Here is a 23,382-nt window from a genome sequence, read left to right as displayed (position 1 = left end):
TAAGCTGAAAATACTCAAGTGGCCAGAAGTGACAGAAGACAACAAGCTGTGAGCTGTAAAGTTTCGTAATAAAAATGCGACTTCGGGCCGAGGCTAGTTGTAATTTTGCATTTGTTTACTGTATTTTAGGTATAGTTTTTAACCATGTCGAGTGCGCTCTTCTTCTTCTTCAGCATCCCAGCCGAGTGTGTAAACAATAACAAATTTTTGCATAAAACGTTTATGTCGACGTGGTTTCTCTGTGGGCTTTGGTTTTCAGTTAAGTTTGGTTTGGGTTGTGTTACGGGTTTTTCGGGGGCTGTGGCGGTGCTGCTTACAAGTGCAAAAGTTTTGAGGTTAAGACGCTTGAAAATATAACTGCACACACACGCACACATGCACAGAACTCACTCACACGCACGCACACACTTGAGAACAGCAAAGTTGCTGCTTGGATGCATTTGTCTCTTTGGATTTTAACTTTTGCTACACCAAGGAAAAACTTGTAGATTATAATACTTTCCATTTGGCACTTAAACACCTCAACTTAGAAATCTTTCGTTTGCACAGATTAAAAAGTTATTCATTTGGTTTTTATCATTTCAAATATTGTTAAAAATGTTATATTGCCCAATGTATTATTTCTTTAAAAATAAGCAAAGATATCCTTATATATATATATGCTCTAGAGAAACAATCATGCTAAAATACTCCATAAATGTGTGCAGCAGTGTTGTGTGTGTGTGTAAGTGAGCCTGCTCGAGTGTTAGTGGGTGTGTGTGGGGTATGCTAATTGCATACTCATTAAAACAGTTTCGTCTCCATGCTGGAAACGAACCAAATGTTGTCGATGTCCTTGCGTCGTACTGGAGAATTTCCATTTAAATATTTCTAGTAGCTCCGTCCACTCTCCACTCTCTCTCTATTTACGTACAAGTACTTCCTAATTTAATCAGTCTGCTAAATAATAAGAAAAGCATCTCCCTTCATTCAGGATTCTGTAGAATTTTGCTCGAACTGCATTTCATTCGTAATTAAATGCACTTTGTTGTGAGGCAAATATTATTTTTACTAAAGACTCGACAAACTGGCTAACTAACCCTGAATAACCTATTTTTCGTACCTGACCCCACAATATTCAGGTAATCCCTGAAAGTTTGCCAACAACAAAAGCGTAAATACCCAAAGGACTTAACAGTCGCATTACGTATTCCAGAGTCTCATCCAAAATACGTATACGCACTGGTTGCCCCTCCTCCAACTCGAGTCTTCCATAATCGTTTTGGAAATTTATGCGTCAAGGGCCACAGGAAAATGGGTTGAGCACATGTTTTGTGTTGCTCCTTAGATGCCTGCCTACTTTCTTGTTCTTTGTTTGGTTTCAAGTTCAAGCATCCTTGAGAAGCATTAGGCCGTGTCCCTGTGATGTGGATATTAGGCTCCCAATAAAAAGTAAATTATGATTATCTTAGCCGACCCTTTGAACTTGTCCCATCGATTCCGGACTCAAAGAAACAACAGTAGACACTTTAAAGCTGTTTTTTGGTGGTTTTCCTTAATGAAGATTTGAAACTGAAATTGTTTAGAGGGAAACGAACTAAAATGCCGTGAATGCTCCGTGCGTTTAAATGTTTTCTCTTGCCGATGGAGTAACGTAGCATAAAAATTTGCCCATATAATTTTGGCTTGTTTGGCTTTTGGCCAACGGCGGCTTTGTGGCCAAGAGCGGGGCGTGCATAATCGCTGATTAGTGTCTACGTGTGAAACGGGAGGATCTCGCTGGCCGCAGGACCTCGTTCGCTCTGCGCCGCAACAGGATCCGCAGGGCCTTGTGGGTCATAAATTCGCATTAGAAGCAGCACGCGGACGCGAATTGTACGCCATTGCATCCACTAATAAGCTGGACGCATGTTATCCGCTGTGGGCGTGCCGCCGAGTGCAGCATGGCACTCGGAAAAAGGGCGGCCCGGCATTCGCACACACCCTCACGCATAATGAACTCGAGCTGAGCTCAACGCAAGCGCTTAACTTAATTAAAAAGTGCATTCTATGCCAGCCAGGCGCACCGCGCTGCCTCGCTTTATTTTAGCGAAAGCGTTAAACGGCCGAAACGGGCACCGAAATGTAACCAAGAACACGCAAAGTGGGCGGCGGACGTGGTGGGCGTGGCATTTTCGCATATTTTGCCGTGAAAATATATATATTTTCGAACGCACTGCGGTCGAAATTCAGCGAAAATTCCTAGCTGCTCTATCTCCATCTAATTTATGATGACTCCCGATAGTTTGGGCTTGCAAATGTGTTGGTGGGCAAGGGCTATAATAAAATCAATTAAAACGCATTTCGATGCGAGCGAAGTCGGTGACCCTTTCGGCATTCAACTTTGATATACCGCACAAATTTAATTAAACAAGTTATTATAGTTTAATTGGATTTTTGTTATGTAAATTGTTTGTTTTTCATATATTTATATACGCGTTTCGTCAATTTTTTTTCAGCGCTTTGCTCATGTTATCATAACACAGGTCCAATTAAATGTCCTGGCCATAATGAAAGGTGTAATAACAGCCAGATGACCTTTGACCTGTGTACTGAACCAGCAATTTGCTGTAATGCGACACTTTAATTGATTTTAATTTGCGTCAAATTAACGTCCTTCGATTGGAAAGTAAAACAAAAATGGGAGAAAAAAAATCAGGCGGATTGCGGAAAATATGATAAATGATAAAAAGGAAAAACATCAATTGGTAACTGTAATCATTTGAAAGGTTGTCAAGAATGATAATTGAAAAATCAGACAAATTGTTTGTAACGGATAAGTTGGTTACGCATTTTTTGCGGAAACTAAAATGGAAAACAAATAGATATGCTTTTTTGGTAACTAAAAAAAGATGTTTGCATGCAGCTCAATGGTTTGTAAACCACAGTAATTTGCGAAGTTCTGCAACAATCTATGGCTAAAATATATATCCTTTGCATGGTCCATTTATCAGGTGGCTGAAAAATGTATGAGTTTCTGTCTGAACCGCATTCCCACTGCCATTTACAAATTAGTTTTGCTGACGCTGTGCTGGATCTCTCTCTAAATCATTGTTAATTGCATAATTTATGAAAACTCGCGTTGATTGAATTTAAGCTGACGTTGGTTGGTTGGCACACGAGGGGAATTGCAGAAAGGATTGGGGGTTTGTCATTTGGAATTCGGCAATTGAATTTTGGGAGCTCATTAATTTTGCCTTGTTTGTCATTGACTCATCATCATTGGCTGTGAATATGAGTTAACTGGTTGAGTGGCTCCTGTGTGTCAGTGGCCTTCATTTGGCTATTGATAAACTGTCCGTCTGCGGTTTCCTGCGAAATCCTGCCGCCTGCCATCCCGTTGATTTTCGCCACGATTTTTTTGTTTGTTCAATTTTTCCCACTTTGCACATTTTCAGAGCAATTAAAACTGATTTATGGTGTCGAGACAGCTCGCAGCTCCAGTCAAATGCACTGTGGACCATATATATTCCGTTTTTTTTGGCGGCGTTGGAGCTGTTTCTCTTGGACCCTATTTTCTAGTGGACAAGTTTTTGGCACACGCGTGTGAGTTCTGTCTCTGGTTTCTCCTTGTGTAATTAGGCGGAGTAATTTATTTTTATTACTATTCATTTTCAGCCGGCTCTTCTTCGCTGACCACTTAGAATAAGAGGCAACAAATTTGTCAGGCTGCAAATTATGTTGGTCCCTTGTATACCAAATTAGCTAAGGAAAGCCGCGTAGCGGGTTTTTTAATTATAAATGCTTTAAACTCGGCTCGAGGAATGTGCGAGGGCACCTGAAAAGGTTGTCTTAGCTCCTTTTCGCGGTACCTTTTGTGGTTTGCCTGATTTTCTGCGTCCCATTTAATTGGCTTGAATTTAAGCTGGGTCCGTGCACCAAGGCAACTTCCCTCTCTTTGTTATTTTTCATTAATGTACTACGCCAGAAGTTCACGCTCTGACGCCTTGGACAATCATAAATGATATATTGCCAGGCGTGCAGCTAGGAAAGTTTTTCGAAATTCAAGGCCCACAAAGTCGCAGGATCTTAAATTCGTTCACGCAATCATTAAAAAGTATTAGGGAGGTGACCAAGGAGAGCATGCCGTAAAAGAACAGCCAACAAAAAGCATAATTTATGGCCAAATTAAACGAAACTAATAGGAAAAAGTGTGGCTAGATCGTCCTGGGCATGTCCTTTTTGACAGCACCTTCCGCTGCTGGCTGGTTTTATGAAGATGGACACTTGTAATTCATTATGCGCTCGGTGCCACAGCGCCTGAATCAACGGAAATGAGTCCAGGTCAACTTTGCTGTAGCTCCTTTGCTGTTGCTTTTGCCGTTTTTGTGCCCTGAGCCCCGTTGCTACCGTTTTAGCCATGTTAATTTTTCTTCATTTTTAAAGTCTCGCTTCTCTTCGGCCCTTGTTACTTGTCAAGTTGCAGACTCGTTAGTTAGTTTTGGTAGAATGCCTCGGTAATTGCTTGCCATCATTTCTGTTCACCAATTTGAACGGCATACAACGGCGACATCTGGCGGAGTTTTGGTGAAAGCTTTTGAAGGACATTTTAATGGTGAATATATATGTTCATGCCAGATTTTAGCTTTGGATGGGGTGAACATCGCTGACCAGCTTTAACTTACAAGCAGCTTGGTTTTGAAGCCTGACTAAAGCTCGTTAGAGCTTAAGTGAACTTTTGACCCTGTGATATATTAAGCACTTTGTACAAGTTAACAGAATGTAACTTTAACAGCCTATGAAAGTTTTGTAGCTAGGTTATTTTAGAACACCCAATGCTAAATAATATGTTTTGAATTCCAGTTTTGGCTTACAACGCTACTTTGATGAAACGAGCGTGTCAAGTTGTACTTTAATTTATAAGATTCATATAATTTTTGCTTATTTAGAAAATGGTTAAACAAATGCATGTACATTTGTTTCCACAGCAAAAGTTCGTGACTCTCAATGAAAGCTTATATTTTTTATTTCCGGTCAGAGCTTTAAGTTCAGAAACCAAAACTTCCAGAGCAGAAAAGCTCCACATGCGCAGTGTACCGTGCCAGCCTCCCAAACTCAATCTGAAAACGATGGACCAAAGGTCCTTCTTGCGCTTGTGTGAGTGAGAGTTTCATCACAACATTTAATTTGAGGTTTCCAGCTTGTTTTGGTGTCAGTTTGAAACTTTCTGGTGAAGTGTTCGGTTGGTTATTTTGGCACGAGCGAGCACATTGGCTCGCTCCTTCGTAATCTACGTCTCTGGCCGTCTCCCTCCCATGGTGACAATTGTGCTGTGCTAAAACACTTGCGTTACTGTTGCTTTTTGCCAACGCTAAGGACATCCCCTGGGCGGCAAGGGTGCGTATACTTGTTGTTTTAAAGAACCATGCGAAAATCCGCTTTCTCACTAACGCTGACACCATCGATTCGAACGGGTGGTGGGAAAATGTTGGATTTACCTGTTCGTGCCCTCTGTAGGTCAGTGTTATAACAATTCGCAGTCTGACTGCTTTTCAGTGCTTGTGGCACACTTTTGAGCGCCACGATTTTGCATGACTGTCTGACAGCATTCAGGATTCAGGCTCAGAGCCAGAATCGCAGAATTGTGTCAGCTTGTGAGTGGGGGGTTTGCAATTTCCGCCATTGGCTTTATGTCAAGTCACTCGGCAAATACAACTACAAGCACACAAAACAGAGAGAGAAATCATTGTCGAGAATTAGTTTTTATTATACTGATTTGTAATGTTTTCAAGACTTAAGTGCGCATTTCTCAACAACTTTAAAGATATGTTGAATAGACAATTTTACATTATATGTCCCATTTTTTACACATTTCATTTTGTTGAAACTAATTTAATATCACTTTATGATTTTAAACGTTTTTCTCTGAAGACCTTTCAGCCCTATTTACATTTGAGTGCGTTCTTTCCAGAACTGGTGGAGCACAAAAAAATTTGCAAATTCCCCAACTGTCAGGTTTTAGACTAATTGCATTGTGTCGAGCTTTTTGTTATTTTGCATGTGAAACAAATGTTTGTGGTGCATAATTTAAATATTTGGCCAGGCCAAATGAAAATTTAATGCGCAGGGCTGTGTAGGGCTAGCGAATTGGCATTGTTGTTTTGGCTATTTTGGGCCCAGTTGAATTTTTGTTATTTGCCCCCAAGGATGGGCAATAATTTTGCTGTTCAATTAGGTTTTAGGCAGCAACAAATGGGGAAAGTCAAGTTTCCTTTTTTACGACTTCTATAAACATAAAAGTTTTCCCCTAAGATACACACACACACACTCATATGTCGGGCAATAAAATACAATCTCACAGCATCGCCAGCTGTGTGTGTGTTTCGCATAATAAGTTTTGATTTGCTTTTATTCGCTCTTTTGGACGAGGGCCTTCATATTTACCTTCTTGACACCTCAATGGACAAAGGGCACGCACGGGAAAGGCGAGAGAAATGGCAGGAAACGAAATGAAAATGTTCAATTCACCTAAGCCTCAACGCATTTGGTTTATTTATATTCGGAGCCAAAAGAAAGGAAAACAAACGAAACTGTACTAAAGAATAATGACATTTTGAATACCCTTTAATTGAAAGTTAACAAAAAATGTATACTTCATTAAGTGCGCACATATACACTCATTTACATTATAATATATAGAAAATATTAGAAATAATGTTGAAAAATTCCAAGATTGCTGAGTGGCATAACAAATTTCCAGGAAAAAGCCATCTATTCCATATCCCAGCCAGGGTATTTACCGGAATTGCGTAAATGCCTTGGCAATCATTGGTTTGGCATTGGTTGGGTGTTCGCTTTGGTTTTCCGGGGTGCCAACCGAATATACGCAACTTGGCAGGAGCAGATGGAACTGGAAAGGATGGTGAACTCAGCAAGGAGCCGAGGAAACAAGAAATGGCTGCCATGTCATCAACATAATGACAGCGCAGACAACTGGAATATGTTTCGTGTGGGTGTTGGGTTGTTTGTTTGTTTGTTGCTGACCTGCCCTTTGCTGACTTACTGTGCGGGTACCACGCTGCGTATACTTGTTCTGGCATTGATCGAATTGTATTGCCTACTTTTCGGGGCCGGCCAAGATAAAACCCGGGCTGTCAGCTTGCCTCTGCGGACGCTTCGTTGCGCACTTCAGCATCTGTCATTGGCTGTCAGTTGAAGTCCTTTTCATTTCTCGCATTAACAGCCAACCATTTCCACTGCTTTTTGCGCGTTGCAACTGTTGAAGCGTAGAGTTTTTGCGTAATGCAATTGACACATTAAATGAGCCTGCCACAATTGAATCAGCGGTAGATCCGCCCTTTATCGCTTTTCATCTGTCCACTGTTCCGCACTAAGTATTACCCTCGTTTGAGCAATTTGAAAAGTGTGTTTTTTTCCAGCTTTCCCGATCAGTCGACTGTGAATAGTTATTTGAATCTGTCGGAGCGGACAAAAGGGCATTAAGTGCCAGGAAAGTTGCGCAATTCAATAGCATTAAAATATTTATGTGCGTATTTTATAGATTTTCCCACAGTGAAAATATTTGCAAGCGATAAATATTGACAGATGCAAAACCCAAAAAATATATATTTTTCTTTGTCATAAAAATAAAATGGTTTGGTTTTTTATTCCCCCGATAACAACGCGCATTCAGGCGAACAAACTGTCAATATATACATATACATAAAATTGTATATATGTACATATATGTATATTGATTTATGGCCGGGGCTTGGCCTCTTTTTTTCATCATCCCGAAAAGGCGCACAACTATTTTGAATGCCACAATTTGTCACAGAAAAAATAGGTGAGAGGATTTGGCCCGCTGCAATTCAATTTAACGTTTTTGGCAAATTGTTGCCATTTTAAAATATGAAACGAGCCAGGCGTGCCAAGGGAAAATAAACTATGAAACGTTTGTCCAGAAAATACAGAGATAAAGTAATGTAAAAACTGTAGCTGGCAAAACATTTCCCCATGGAATATTTTGCACGTTTCCCAGCCGGAAAATCGTTTTATGTACGAGAGAAGCAGGAAAACTTTCTGTCGACTGCCAAGAGTGGAATTTTCAATTATGACAACAGTGAGAAAGATAAGCAAAAAAAGGCACGGACGAAAACAAGCAAATCTATCAATAGTGGAAGACTGACTTCCGACGAAAAGTGAAGAAGGAGGAGGAGGATGCACTCCATCCCACTCCAGGCTCAAAGCCACAAGCCTCGGAAGACGCTATAAATAGCCGCTCGTAAGGCGGAAAAGCTGAATGAGAAACTGTTCCTTCTTATTTCCCATTTCCCAGCTGGCTTGGCGAAAACTTTCGAGTTTATCTGCAGCGGTTATTCACACCTATGGCTGGCTTGCTTGCCAGCCAAATTGTTAAGAGAAGAGCAGCTCCAGCCGCAATACAGCCACAACCCGAATGAATGACAGCCTCTGGCTGGCTTGACAACCCGCCAAAAACTGAATGCCAGCAGCTTCTTAAACGCTCGGCGAACTGAACTCATCTCCTCCTGACAACTTTGACTTGGCAAGTTGGCGCATTCAGGTTCTGCTGCTCTGCTTTTCTGTTGCTAATCTGCAAAAAACAGCAAACGCCTCCGACAAAGATAACTTAATTCGCTTCGCAGTTTGGCCAGCGAAAAAGTGCAGCAAAATGAAAATGTTATGCCAAACTTTATGACTCGCTTGGCTTGTGGAGGGAGAAGATTTTGTCGCGATGAAAAATAAATGAGAAAAAGCATTAGGATTTTGTGGATCAGAAAGTTGGCACAGATTTATACACTTTTCTTGCTTTGGCTGCACAAAGTCGAATGATCCAATTTTATGTGATTCTATGAATATATCCTATGAATATCAGCTAAATGCAGACTTTGGTTGAATAAAATAAGTACAAATGGTATATGTATACATTGGTAATGAACTAAATAAATATCAAATAAATCATTAATGAAATGGTGCGAAATTTCCACACAAAGTAAACTTGAATGAAATTCGTTTTATGTGCATACATATACTCTTGAATTGAGTTGAAAGCCATAGAAACGGAAAACCATTGGTGTTTTTCAGTTGCTCGTAAAGTCTTCATCAATTCGCATTTAAGGGGGCATAAAAATGAGAAGAGTCGCCCGATTTTCCCCTGGCTTAATGAGGCAACTCGGAACATGGTCAGGCGACCCGACCCACCGCCATCCAATCCCTCCCTCTGCTGCTGCTGCTGCTTCTGCTTTTTATGTTTGGTCATAAAATGCGGACAGCTCCTAGGACCGGATGGGCAAGTGAATGTGGATGTGGAGTCCGTGGTGCTCCATTAATTATGCAATATCCGACTGGAACCGAAAAAGCCTCAGAAGCTCGGCGACTTGCCTGGTTTTTCCATGCCCCTTTTAGCTCATCGGCTGACCCCTGACCACACACAATTTACATTTCTCATTGATTTTCCAGTGCATCATTAAAAATGCATTTAACGCGGACCGAAAAATACTTAAAGCATTGTTCTTAATTAATTGTTTCATGCGGCATGAGCCGTGTGGAAGGATCGCGAATTGTTGCGGTCATGGGATTTTACTGATGGCAATATAAATGCAATTCAGCGAACTTCCCTTCTCATCATTTTTTCTTTTTGGTGGCTGTGACTCAAACTTTTCAAAAGTTTCGGCTGTCTGCATGCTCGCGCTCTAATTAATGAAATGAAAATATTTCCATTTCAACGAAAGTCAAGAAATAAGTTCCATGATGTCCTGGCAAAATTAAAAAAGTTTCCCATTGTCCCTACACGATGCTTAATAATATGGTTTGCCAAAAAAAACTCTCATCTCACTCATAAATGTTCTTTATTTGCAGAAATCGGTGAAACCATCGGCGGCAGCGCCATCAGCAGCAGCTTCTCGGCCCCATGATGAAATCTATATCGACGATGATAGCATCGAGGGATCCGGCGGACGCGGCGGGGTAAGTTACGCCACCACACATAAATTAGTTAATTAAATTTTAGTCATGCCCCAAAAGTTTGCCCTGTTAACTCAGTAAACTTATCGGTGGCGAAGAGTCGCTGCAGCTGGGTTTTCTTTTAGCCATTTGCATATCAGAAGCGCCTGCACTCTTTCACTTTGCAGAGTTAACGTAAATATTGGTATTTTATTTCCATCTCAACGAGTGCACCCATTTTACTTAACACTTTTTTCAGCTTTAAATTTCGCTGATTCCTTGTTATATTTCCAAACGAATGTATATTTTTTTGGGCGTGAAAGCCCAGCCGCAAATAACTCTTTCGATCCCTTGAAACCTATTCAATTTAATAAACTGGTTTAACCGCAAAAGTGTTATCAGAAATTCCACTGACATACCTGCATTGTAAAACGATGCATTTAAATAGCCTTTATTTGTTTGCAGAACATCAGTATGCAAAAACTGGGTTGAATAGCCTGTTACATAATCAAAACTTGACGTTGGAAAAACTCATTTGTTTATGCGCCTGAAATGTTAATGTTCAACACCTTTTTTGTGCTAATAGTGTGTGTGTGTGGTGTGTCTTTGTGTGAGTGGATAGCGTGAATGTGTGTGTGTGTGCATTTGGCATGTGAGCGACATTTGTTAAAAAGTTTTTCGACAGCAGTGCGCTTGTTCCGCCCAGAAGCGTCAATTGTTGGCCCACACTTGTGATCCCTTTTAGAACACATGCGCCGACTTCCGCTCACTCATACTTTGGTACTTTGCAACACAAAAAAACCTAATTAAAATGCGTGGCTGACATTGCTGCGGCAAAAAAAAAAAGAAAAAAGGGGGGTTAACTCGAGCGAGTAAAAATAGAAAAAGTTTAATTAAATACTTTGGCTTTTTCGTTTATTTTTCCCTTGGCCCGTGCTGGTTTCCGATTTCCTTCCTATTGCCGCGTGAATTTAATTAAACATTTTGTGCTCTTTTGACGGCTGAAAAAGGGGCGAGCCAAGGACCAACATAAATAGAAAATTGAGAGAAACTTTTTCGCGGAATTCAATCAGCGAATTCCTACATTCGGGCCACGTTGCATACTTTTTCGAGTTACTGTGACTAGATCAACAATCCCTCGAAAGCTATTGACTTTGGCATTAATGTTGCATGGCAACGAACTGGAACAGAAAAAAAGAAAAAAAAAGAAAGATGTTGCTGGACATTTAGCCGGGATTTCAGTCAGCTTTGTCCGAAAATATGTAAATAAAATCCTGGCAAGCGGATTCCGTTTCCCATCTTCACAAAGGCATTGTTATGTTTGTTTTTAACTGAATTGTTTCCTAGTTACAACATTTGGAATACATTGGTTTATATCTAACCAAATTAGCATTTTAATTATAATCTATATACTTGTGTATATAATAGTTCATTGGTTCTTCTTAATTGTAGTATAATGTTTTGTAGATAAAATATTTAATAAGTTAGGGTATTCCAGTGTTCGTCCTTTGATTGTATGCATTCCTCTGGCCATTTTTTTTAGCTTCTCCATCTTCTTCGCACTCTGGCTTTTTCTAATTTCCCCCAAGCCCCGTCCTCCCGTTCCGACAACCGTTCCCGTTCCGCTTTTTGCACCATTTCCGCTGCGGTGGTCCTGGATCCTGAATCCTGCAGCCTGTAGCCTGTAGCCTTTTGGATGCTGCCTGCTCTTGGCATGTGCCATCATGGCTCATGTCCGTCCGAATGTGTTGGCATTTTTATGTTTTATGCAACTGACAAACGTAAAAACGTCTCCCATGTGCTGGCTGCTCCTTTTTTTCATAGCTCTTAATTCTATCTCTGCTCGCAAAAAAAAAGAAGCTGGCAGATAAAAGGAAACCAAATGCAATTTATTATGCGCTCTGTTGATCTTTTGGGCCAACTACTACAGCTGGCTCTTTAAAGTGATTAGGCCAGTGCCGTGACTTGATGGATTCGCATGGTTGGCTCCCTTTTCGCTGTTGAGTCATGCCTCCTTGGGGATTCATTATTCGGTTATTAATGGTTTCTCTCTGCTGCCTCTGAATTATGATAGATTCGCAGATTATTCAGTCACAGTACTAATATGTCATTCTGCCTGGCACCGTGTTAATCAACGCTGCACGAGATTAATGAGATACCCATCGCTCTGCAATTCCGATTGGGCGAATCTTTAATATTTAAAGCCAATCGGGCTAAGCGCCTGTTTAAACCAATTTTTGCAGGACGTGTCAACAAGATAATGAACTTTTGTTGTGCACTTTTGGGAGGCGTACATACATGTGAAAACCTATGCATGCATATGTAATGTTTTCAGTTTGTGGTGTTTGGTCGTATGTAATAAGCTGCAAGCGATGCACGCAGCCAGCAGCTTAGCACCACTGAGCACACACACAAGGCACTGAGAGAAATAAGGGGCTACTTATGAAATAGCTCTACTTAGTCTTATTTTAAAGTATGCTATCAAAAGAGAGCTTCTTTTGCTTGGATTTTAAGGCTTATTACTATGCCAAAGTTATGCACAGTTAACTTACATTTCCCAACACTTGTTCTCAGTGTACCAACACAAAGTCACACACATACCGAGCATTCTCGATGCATTTTCCGAAACGGACAAAGCCTGAGCGAACGGGAGGAAAACGAGCTTGTCGTAGGTCCTTGTTGATTAATAACGTGCACATGGCGCACGTGTTTTTGTGGATGGCCAAGAGGAAAAGCCTTTTTGCATAACACACACATACGCACACACAGTCAAACGGGTAATCCCCTGCATCGGTATGCGTGGTGCATAGAGTTGCGGAGCGAGGGAGACGGACAGAGAAATGCGCATTGACAATAAATTAACATCGATTGACATGGCTAGAATGGAATAATGCAAGAGTAGGGGTCTGCAGCCTGAAAAAGTGTGCCACAGAATGTGTTGTGTAAACAGCTAAACCTGGCACACCCACTTCGCCATTTCGATGATGTGGCTGGGTGGTGCGAAATATGCTGCCCATTATCCTGTATCCAGGGACCAGGACTCCCTGGTTCACCGCCAACCCAGATGCCTGTGCTTAAGTACGTGCATATAATTTCCAACGCTACGTTGTCGTACTCAAGCTGTCAATATCAGTTGCTTACATGGGAATTTATTGGTGACAGCTCACATAATACATAATGCATGCCACCCGCAGCTGTCAACTGCTAGAAAATGGGGGTTCTTAGCCGATAGACATTGAAATTTATTGAGACTGTGTGTGCTCGCCAGCGCCAAACCAGCAGCCGCAAATGAGTTTATGGCTATGGCTTGCTCCTATCTGGCAGATGCAGAAAAATCTGACTTTTTAATGCCAAGACAGGATATGTGAAAGGGGTAGAGCAGATGAGCAGCAGCACAAAGCGACCGACATGCTCTTGTGTCTTGCATTCATTACTCAATGTCGTGCTGCTGCTTTCGGCCAACATACGAGTATACAAATGATGCTGCATTATTTCACATAACATAATTCCCAAAGTAAACCAAATGAGTCCCAGTCCCAGGAATACCATCCCAAACACAACATCAGTAATCCGAGGACATGGGGCCAAACGCTTATCCAAGGGGCAGGAAGGCTGTATGGCTCCTTTTTATGAGACATCTCTGCTCTGCTGTCTGTTTTGTTGGTTATTGCGCATACGCCGCGTTGTCGCTGGCAAGCCGGAATGTCTATTGAATTAAACGCCCAAAGCACGAGCCACTAGAGGTGGCCTATTTGGCTAGCATTTAGCCGGTAATGGGATACTCCCTTGCTAAATCAGCAAAGGACTTCTTTTAATAAAAAGCTCGTTTCCTGAACGTTCTTCTTAATTGAAAACTGAATGCACTGTACCTACATCCGTTCATATTAAATGCAGTTCTTTTGTTATTATTCAACATTCGTTTAGTTTATTCTGCTGTATTTTAGTTCAATTGAATAATTCATTACTCGAAGCATCTTGTCCAAATATTTAATATCGCATATGAGTTAGTTGCGCAATCAAGGGACTTTACTTTGCTGCCATTTACTTAGCAATGCAAACTTCGGGCCAAAGTTGCCATATCACCTTGCACAACAATAGGAATCCGGCCAACACATGCAGCCACAATAACCGAATCGAGAATATCTGGAAAGAAGGAGAAAGGCAATATGGTGGGAAAATGGGTGGTTGTGGGTGGTAAAAGTGAGACTGGGTGGCATAACATTTGGCTGGCAGGCGAAAAGTCATTGTCAAAGTTGAAGACGAGGACGCGAAATGTGAGGAAAATACTAGGGTGTTGTTTGGTGGGGTTGCAAATGGCGACGATGATGATGATGGGGGCGTTGTCGCCATTTTGTTTCTCTGTTTGTCTCAAACGCTATGCGCATTGTTTTTCGAGATGTGAGAATGTTGAGAGAGCGGACTGCCTGCCTTCATGCATTATGTATGCCAATAAATTCGCTTAACTTTACGACAATTTGTAGCTGCAAACCCTGCCATAAAATTCACTTGCTTTAAATTCAGATTACGAGAGGCCTGATGGAAGGGGAGGGGCAAAAATGTGCGGGGCAAAGGGATATGGATCTACGCTTTAAGCCATAATTTGATTTCGTCCCCGGCCAGAAGTGAGCACAAATTGGTTTTGGCCCTAAGTATCTTTGATGTGGCTGCATACATTTCAGCGATTATCCCCGAATTTGATTAGACCTCCTCATCTCCTGGCCTCCAGTTCTCTCTTCGATTGTTATTGTTACGGGATGTGCTTCAATTAGAGCACCGGTTCGTGCACCACAACTGCACTCGAAGCACCTCACAACTCAAATTGCAAACCAGCAGAGGGTGAATGCCGGATTGGGTTGGCTTGGCTTGGCTTGCTCGGCATTGCTCCCTTCAAAAGGCCGCCAGCATTTTGAATTGCAAATCCTGGTCGAAGAATGGTGAACGGCAGCCGCTCCTCCTTTCTGAGTACACAGACCAGGTGGAGGAGGGGTCGCCTCAATTATGTTGCTCTCACTGGACCTGGAACCCAAAACTGGCTGCCTGACTGACTGACTGACTGGCAGACTGACTGACAGACGAAGAAAGAGGCGGCTAGAACTGACAGAGAGGAAGGAGATGGATAGATGGACGGATGGATGGATGCGTCTTGGGCAGGTCCTGTTCGAGAAACTGTTGCCTGGTGGATGGAAGAACGTTCAAATGTCTGCGTTGCTCTGCCTGGCAAACAAATTAAAAGTATCAAGTATTGTGTACACAAAAAAAAAACAGTACTATATCTAAAATTATTAAAAAAAACGAGAAAATTATTGTATTTTATTTATTATAACAGAAAATACACATTTCAGTTTTTGATTTAGAGTTCTATTTTTTGTCTACTTGCACATTTAAGTCAGCCAATAACTTATTTGTAGTTTCTTTAGATAACGATGTGCAAACTATATTTTTTTTTATTTATTTTAGCTTGAAATACCGCGCAGCTTACTCCGTTCACATAAATTATTATCCGCAAATCCCCAAAGATTTCTGGGACATTTTCTTGCCGTATACTCGTGAAGGCCTGCCATCTTGGAGTCTCCTTTAACTGCCATTTGTCGTTTGTCAGGCCTCTCGGCGGAGGGGAAACGGATGAGGATGGGGATGGGGATGCGGCTCTCTTCCTGCCGGCAATTTGACTTGTAACCGCACTCTTGAGTGTTGCATGCTTTTAGGCGCAACGTGGGGCGAGTTTGTTGAACCTGACAGGAGTTCTTCATGTTCTTTTCGCTTTGCCCTTCTTGGCCTGGGTCAAGCAACTGGCACTGCCATGAATAATTCAGCATTGGAATTCCTTGCCAGCTGCTTCCGTACTTACATTTTTTTGGGGCGTGGCACAGCAGCTGGCAAGTTAATTACATTTGCTGTTACGTGCTGCTGGCGATGATTGCATTTCCGAGCAGCTGCATCCTCTTTGTTGCCTCGATTCGAATGTGGTTGCAGTGGTGGGTGCATTCAACTCCATCCCCATGAATATATATTTCGATTGGCATGTTTACATAGCATGTGGCAAGGTTAAGAGGTCGCTGCATGGCGTTGCGGTCTCTCAATCAATCAGTGTCACAATATGAGCTTGATTAAATGGAAAACATTATGTCAATTGAAACGCTTGTCAAAGCATTCAATTTTCATGTTAATTGCACCCCCGCCAAGCGAAGAACAAAATTGCCAACAAAATGTCGCCCCTGCCATCTGTGGCATGGCCACGCATATTGATTGTGAGCCACTAATCAGCAGCACTTGTTCGACTCCTTTTCCAGCTGCAGGTCAAGGTGATACTCACAGCTGAGGAAAGTGACTTAAATATGTGCTTATATCTACATTTAATTTCTTTTTCTGCTTGCATCTGCAAAAGTTATTCCAGCGTTCGCTAAATAAATTCCCTAGCAATCAGCTTAGGCAACAATTATGTGCAGCTCATCGCACAGGCGATCGCAGCTTGCAACCCATCCGCCCACTTTTGGCAAGCGTTTTCAGAAAACCTCTTTCGGTTTCCGTTCCACATTTTGCGACGTCGCTTTTCTTGCCATTTTCTAAGCTTTCGCAATTCACTGAGCAAGAACTGTTCGGGCCACGCCCACAAGCATTGTCGCGCGTCTAAGGGGCTAAAAACCCATGAGTTGCATTAAAATTTTAATGATGTGCAACGGTGATGTGGGCGCGGCTGAATAAGTTGGAGCAGATGCAGTCAGTCAAGTTTCCAAAGTTCCCTGCCACCCAGCCGCACAGTAAGCACATGTGTGTGTGCCTGTGCTTGAGCTTCACTTCGTTTGCTTCCTTCGACGGCTCCAAGTCCTTTTCTAGCATCAGCACATTAAGCCTGATATGGTTGCTGCAGCTCCTCTGGCGAAGCCCCTCTCTGCTCGTGCAATTAAAATGCAGAAACTTTACGCAAGATCCTGGCATGTCCTGCAGTGAGAAAATACTCCTACGTCTGATAACTTTTCGACTGATTATATTAGTAGCTCAGCAAATGTTATTAATTTTACCATATACAGTTGAAAACTCGTAAAAGTCCAGGGAATACACAACTACCTTGCTTTTGGCTTTGACCTAATTGAAAGTTAAATATTTATGCGCCCGGCGTCTTGGTGGCTCTTTCAAAAATCGTGCCAATTTAAATATATAATTTGGTTCTACCAACTTTAGAGATACATTTTTTTGCGCAGTGCAAGTGCAGCTTTTAGCAGCAGTTTATGGCTTGGATAGGCTCAGCTCTTCTGGGTCCTGCCAAGTGGCCGTAATGAAAATGTTGCCTTATTAGCCCGCAAAATGTTTCACCGGAACAGCGACTTCATATGCAAATTACTTTAGGGACCCCAAATAATGTCAGTATATCTAGCTAATTTCACCCATATTTCCCTCTTTGCCGTGCTGATCAATTTCGATTAGGCCAAAAAGGACTCGAAAAAGGATTAATTATGTCATAAGCTGCAGGCGGAGCAGGCAGCCTCTTTGCAATTAGCATAAGTAACAAGTAATCCGGAACCTGGACCAAATGTTGCAAGCTCTTTTCCAACCGCCTCCCAAATGAATTGTGGGCTTGACGTAGCGAGCCCAAAGCTCATTTATTAATTGCCAGCCGCAAAAGTAGGTTTAACAAAAAATAATAAAAAAAAAAGCAGAAAAAAAAAACTGAAAGGATGGTAGCCGCCGCTTTAAATATAAAAATTATTATTTATGGAGGCACATGGCCGGGTTGTTCCGCAGCTAACACAGATTTACTTTTCCGTCGGCTAATGCTGATGATGCGGCTTTTAATTTATTTGTGCGAGAACTGCGCAGAAAAAAAAAATGTTATAAAAAATGTGAAGATGGGTGAGGAAAAGCGCCAGTAGGGAAAATACAAAAAGACTGAGGAAAGCCTGGGTGCGGCTATTGATTTTTCCTTCTCTTGATGAGCTGGAACTTTTGCCTTGCCATCTTAATAACGATGATGGTGAAGATGATGATGATGATGGTGGTGGTGGTTGCGGTGTCCAAGCCAAACGCCTCACTGCGTTTTGTCGCGTTGGCAAATTTTTGGTTACTCCCAAACGGGGAGTTCGAGAATTTGTGTCACTTGAACATGGAAAAATCATTAAAGCCGTGCTGGAGGAAAAAATGCTCGTAAATAAATCTGCGACGGCTGATAAAGTGGCCAAAAAAACACCAGAGGGAAATACAAATTGGCTTGTGTCCGCCGGATCCGTGTCCGCATCCTGGAAAGGTAACGCGATAGAGACCGCCACATAAAAAAGGAGTCGCAAATTAAGCAAAAGTCGCGATTTCAACGCTGACAGACTTGAGCTTGATAAATGTGCAGTTCTCGCAGGATTTTCCCGCATTTCCCGATTTTCACGCCGCAATGCAGCTGCCAATTAAGTGTCAAATTATGCCAGCGGCATTGGGCGGGCGTGGCCTTGCACAATGCAAGTGCAACAAAAGGCTTTTCTCCTTCGCTGAAGAGTTGAGCAGATAGCAGAGGAGAAGCCGAACAACAATAAACAACAATTGTTAGCCTCAGCAAGGCCACGACACAATTTTCATTGTAATATATTTGTATGAGCGTACGTATGCGCGTTTGTTTGCGAGTAAAAGTTGTGAAAACTCTTCAGAGGCATTCAAAGGCAACAACATCACGCTGTTTTGCCAAAAACTTTTTCAATTTGCTGCTGAGGAAAAGGGAAAGAGATGAGCAAAATCCAGTGTTGCTCATTTGTTGCATTTAAAAAGCAATTATTTGCAATGAACAGCTCCTCAAGGAAAAATAGCAAAGAAATGCGAATAAATTAAAATGCAGAAAGCTAACTTAAATGTTTCATGATTAAAGGGTATCATTATTATCTTTGCCCATTTAAAGCATTCCTAATGATGTTTGTTTAAAGTGGATGTCCTTGTTAATCCTTTAATGACAGACCCAAAAATATAAGTGTGCGTTCTAACGAGTATTTGTGTAGTTTGCGAACCCTTTGCCATCCTACAAATGAAGTGCTTTTCCGCCCATCTACATGTAAATGGGCAATTGCAAAATAATAAGCTCGGAAGGGGTAAAATAGAAAATAAAATACTAACCAGCTCAAAAACTTGTCTATCTATGTATCTGGCAAAGTTCTATCCGGTCCAGAAAAAGGACCAGGAGAAAACTCGAAAGGAAAACAAAAGAGTAACGAAACGAATTTTCAATTTCGTTGTCTAAATAAAGCCGTAAGTTATCTTCCAGCTGGAAAATTGAGTTTCCCCGAGTTGAGCTGAGTCGGCTTTTCTCCCCGCTCCCTTCCCCCCTGCACGCCTTTTCCACTTTTACCCCGTAGGCCAAAGTTGCAAGTGCATGTAAATAAATTAGGACTCCCCCAGAGATTCTACTCCTGGCAATTATTGAGCAATGCCAATGCTCGGAAAAACAAAGCCGAGAACTCTGGGATTTACTAGGGCTATCAATTTTCCTGGGATTGTGGTTTCTTTTCCTGCTCTTTTCCGCCCATCCGCTTTCCCTTTTGGCCCAGACAAACTTTGGCCATTTCCTGCAGAAATACCCATGCAAATGTTTAGCAGGCCACTTGGCTCTCGAAATGTAGCATTCACAATGCGAAATTTTATGAGAGAACACAGGGTCAATGCGGTTACGTAAAATGGTTGGTGAGTGGGGAGTGAGTGGTGCCAAGTGGAAAATCCCCAACGACGCTGAAAACCAAAACTTGCCCTGGCCAAGGATTTTTCCAAATGTTTTGCAGCAACTCGGTCAACTCAAGTCACGCACTTTGCGAACATTGTCAAATCGACAATTTACTCGTTAGCAGAACTTTTGCTCCGAAAAGAAACTTGGCCAAAAAACAGCAACTGATGTGGCTCGGCCCAAATTGAAAGCTTCTTGTATTTAGTTTTGAAATTTATTTGCGAAATAAAATCGCACAGGATTTGGTCCGGATTTGTTGGGGATAAACGAATGGCATGTGGGTGGATTGTTTCTGAGTCTGTTTTATGTTGGCCATATACTCCAACAGCATTCACAAGCATTAATTATGTTGAATGGCCAAGAATGTGAGTGCAAAGTTGTTCGGGGCCATGACAACTGGTGTGTAGTGCTTGTGAAAATGTCAAAACATTGCACTTGCCTTGTTGCTTATGCATGAAACGTGCCTGCCAGCCATTCTGAACTCCACTTTTCCACTTTTCCGCTTTTCCGCAAATTCCTTTATGGTTCTTCCTCCTTTTCTCATAGTTGACTGACACAATTTTCGCTCATTACGGAAACTGCAAAGGTTGCTCGGTGCGTTGTCTTATTTTCTCATTTCGCTTGCCAAGTTTTTGCCACCCGCAACACTCCCGAGAAGTTTTTAAATGCTTTATTGAAACAATTTTCGTTTTATGGAAATGCTCGCCGAGCTAGCGGGAATATTTCATTTTCGCTGTCATATATCAAAATGGTGTCAAGCATACGCCATGTTGGCCGGCCAAAGGAGCTGCAGCGGCAAAAGGCATCAGCTGGCAGCAAATGCAAATTTAATGCGGCGTGCAGAGTGCAAAAGCATATCCCATTCCGCATTTTCGGAGCCTGGCAGCAGGTGGTCCCGATGAAATGACATCATTTAAATTCATGCATGACCCACATTGCACCTCAGAGGACGATGCAGCTGCATCTGCTTTCTGGCTTTTGCACCATCAGCCCATCTGGCCAGCAGCCCAACGCAGCAGCAGTGGCTCCTTGGCGTTCGCCTCGTGTTTTATTAACAAAGCAATTTATTGCATAAATTCACATTGCACTTGGTCGTTTGGTTGGCCACAGTTGCCACAGTGGCCCCCAGCTCCAATCGATCCCGTGCATTTTGGGGCAAAAAGTTTTTGTCCATAATCGCTTAAATGTGGCGTTGAAGTTCGTTCGTTCGTCCATGAAACTGCAACTTTTGCAGGACTTCATTTAAGACCCACGAGTTGTGTTGTGTGGCACGAGCACGGTCTGCTTAGTCATGTGGAGGCTGCCACTCGCCACTTTCTACTTATAGTCGTGCCCCATTTGGCTGACTGCTAATTGCTGCATAAATCAAGCGGCAAAACAGCGCGGGCCTGCAGAATGAAAAGTGGGCAGAGGAGCGCTGAGAAGAACGCTTTAAATAAACTCGGCCAGAACGAAAGTGTTGCAAGCGCCGCTTTCCTCCATTTTTATTCCGCATGCTTTATGGCCACTTGGACTGCTCCTATCCCACATACTGCATCATCAGCCACCCAACCAACGCCCACTAGACCATCCAGGCACCCGCTGGAGGGATATTTATGAGTGCTTATGGTCAAGCGTTTGCTTGCCAACTGTCCTGCACAGGATGATATATGCTGCGGTGTGGGTTTGCATGCGCAACGCTGCGTATACGCAATGCACAAATATTTTAATTAAATTTCAAACGAAACGAGAGGATATGAAACGAAGCGAAAGCAAACAACAAAAACGGTAGCGAAAATGAAAATGAAAATGTATTTTGCAGCGAAAATGTTTGTGTTTTTTTTTTTTTTTTGGGAATGTGCTTGAGGATATTTGGGGATAATATGGGATGCCCGGATTTTATTCCACACTCCCATTTGCATTGCATAGGTAAACATTATTTGGCAATGAATTTAAGCTGCAATTATTTCTCCATCAAAGCGAACGAACAAGAAATCAAACTTAAACAAATTATTTTTAAGCAACTGATTCAAAATCATAGCTCAGTTTTATGATTTATTTCTTTTTTTCCTTTTTTTTGCTCTGAAATTATTTTGAAATATTGATGTAAAAGGTATGCCCAAAGTCCCAAGTCCTATAAGCTAACAGCTTCCACGTTTGTTTTTAAATTCCCATATTTGTTGAAAAGTCGGCCCCCGGGTTGTATGCTTTCAATTTTTCGTTTATGAATGGCGTGGAGTTGGGCCACAATTTATTTGTAAATCCCCGCCGACTCAATGGAAACAAATGCTCCAAGCTCTGCTGGGAAATTAAATTTGTGCCGAAATAAGAAGAAATTTCAATTCTCTGTCATCGGAAAATTAATTGCTAAACCCCCGGCCACAATCACTCAATTTAAGCTCATTCCCATTACTCACGCTCGTTGTCGGCCTTGTCTATATAATGCATGTGGGGTTGAAATTATGGGGTCCGGGGGTCAACAAGTGTCGCTGGCTGCCGACTGGCTGGCCAACTGCCAATTTCTTTATAGGGCATTTCATAACGCGTGAAGAAATTCAATTAAGTTTGCTGCTGCTGCCTCTGCTTCTGTCTGCCACTGTGCTTCTGCTTCCATTTTGGCCACTGTTTTTATGGCCCAAATAAGCGACAAACGAAATTAAAGTCAATAAACAAGAGCTGGCGTCTGCGGCCGGGAATTGTCTCTGCCATTCAGTTGGCCGACGGCCGTCTCTGGCCAATTGGTTTCGGTCACAGTTGTTGTGGTACTCTGTGTCCTCCTCCTGCCGCCTCCTGCCACAATTGTGTGGGGTTTTGTACTTGTTTTGGTGCGAGAAAACCGCAAAAACACCGTCACAGTCGAGGCTCCGACAGACAATAGGCCACATGAAATGTATTCCCCGAAGGCCGGAGGGCATGACCCAAGGGTCTGGATTCATTTTAGCATCTCAAAAGCGAATCTAAAGCAACTCAAGGACGCGCGGGTCGTGCATAATTTTCAATGGGAATAGCTGCCATTTGTTGCGCCCAAAAGTGGGCTTTGTTATGGAGAAATGTGTAATGGGTCACGGGGTTGGGGGAGGGGAATGTTTTCTTCTGCGACACAACATAAACTCAAAGTACTTGAGAAACGATCCGTCTTCAGAATGATTAATATTAAGTGAACTGATGTTTTAGGACAGCAAGTAATCTGATTCCCGCGCCTATTCCCATTGCAGATACACGAAGATCTAGAGAAAGATCCCGACTATTCTGGCTCCGGCTTTGGACCCGATGACGAGGACGCCGAACCCGACCAGCACTCGCACAGTTCGCACAACACGCGCATCTCGCAGAGCAGCAACTCCGGCATAAACAGTAAGCATAACTCGAACGAGAACTACGGCAAGAACAGCAAGAACAGCAACAGCGACCTCATCTCGAGTAGATTCAACAACAATAATAATCACAATCAGATCGACAACAGCCAGAATATCAATCTCAATCCCAATAATAACCATCAAACGAATAGTGGCACAATCATTGGTAGTAGCACCACAGCGAACAATAATAATAACCACAATATCAACATCAACAGCCAGAACGGCATCATCAGTGGCAGTGGTAGTGATATCGGTGGCCATAGCACTGGCATTAACTCAATCGGTAAAGATCAAGCTAGTCATGTAAATGCAACACTCGTTGGTGTAACCTCCACACCCGCCACCACTATTTCTACTCCTTCTCCTTCAACTTCAACTTCAACCAACACACCACTACCACTTTCCACAACAGAAACAGATACAGATACAGATGCAGTA

At 42.3% G+C, this 23,382-nt stretch overlaps 1 protein-coding gene across 6 annotated transcripts in view; it reads left to right on the top strand.

Moving 5' to 3' along the window:
- Positions 1-23,382, top strand: part of LOC6735565 (syndecan) — a 90,328-nt gene that overhangs the window by 60,562 nt on the left and 6,384 nt on the right. For 4 of the 6 annotated variants that reach the window (XM_016181442.3, XM_016181436.3, XM_044922723.1 and 1 more), the window contains exons 3-4: positions 9,838-9,945; positions 22,801-22,939. In XM_016181442.3, the coding sequence (XP_016028906.1) occupies positions 9,838-9,945; positions 22,801-22,939 (247 nt within the window). Of the gene's footprint in view, positions 1-5,336; positions 5,356-9,837; positions 9,946-22,800; positions 23,228-23,382 lie in introns of those variants that run through there. The other 2 variants (XM_044922724.1, XM_016181443.3) reach the window with 2 other exon arrangements.

The sequence above is a fragment of the Drosophila simulans genome, chromosome 2R, assembly GCF_016746395.2.
Source record: "Drosophila simulans strain w501 chromosome 2R, Prin_Dsim_3.1, whole genome shotgun sequence".
Lineage (NCBI taxonomy): Eukaryota > Metazoa > Arthropoda > Insecta > Diptera > Drosophilidae > Drosophila > Drosophila simulans.
The sequence above is the reverse complement of the archived record's forward strand: the minus strand, read 5'-3'. Positions and strand labels throughout refer to the sequence as shown.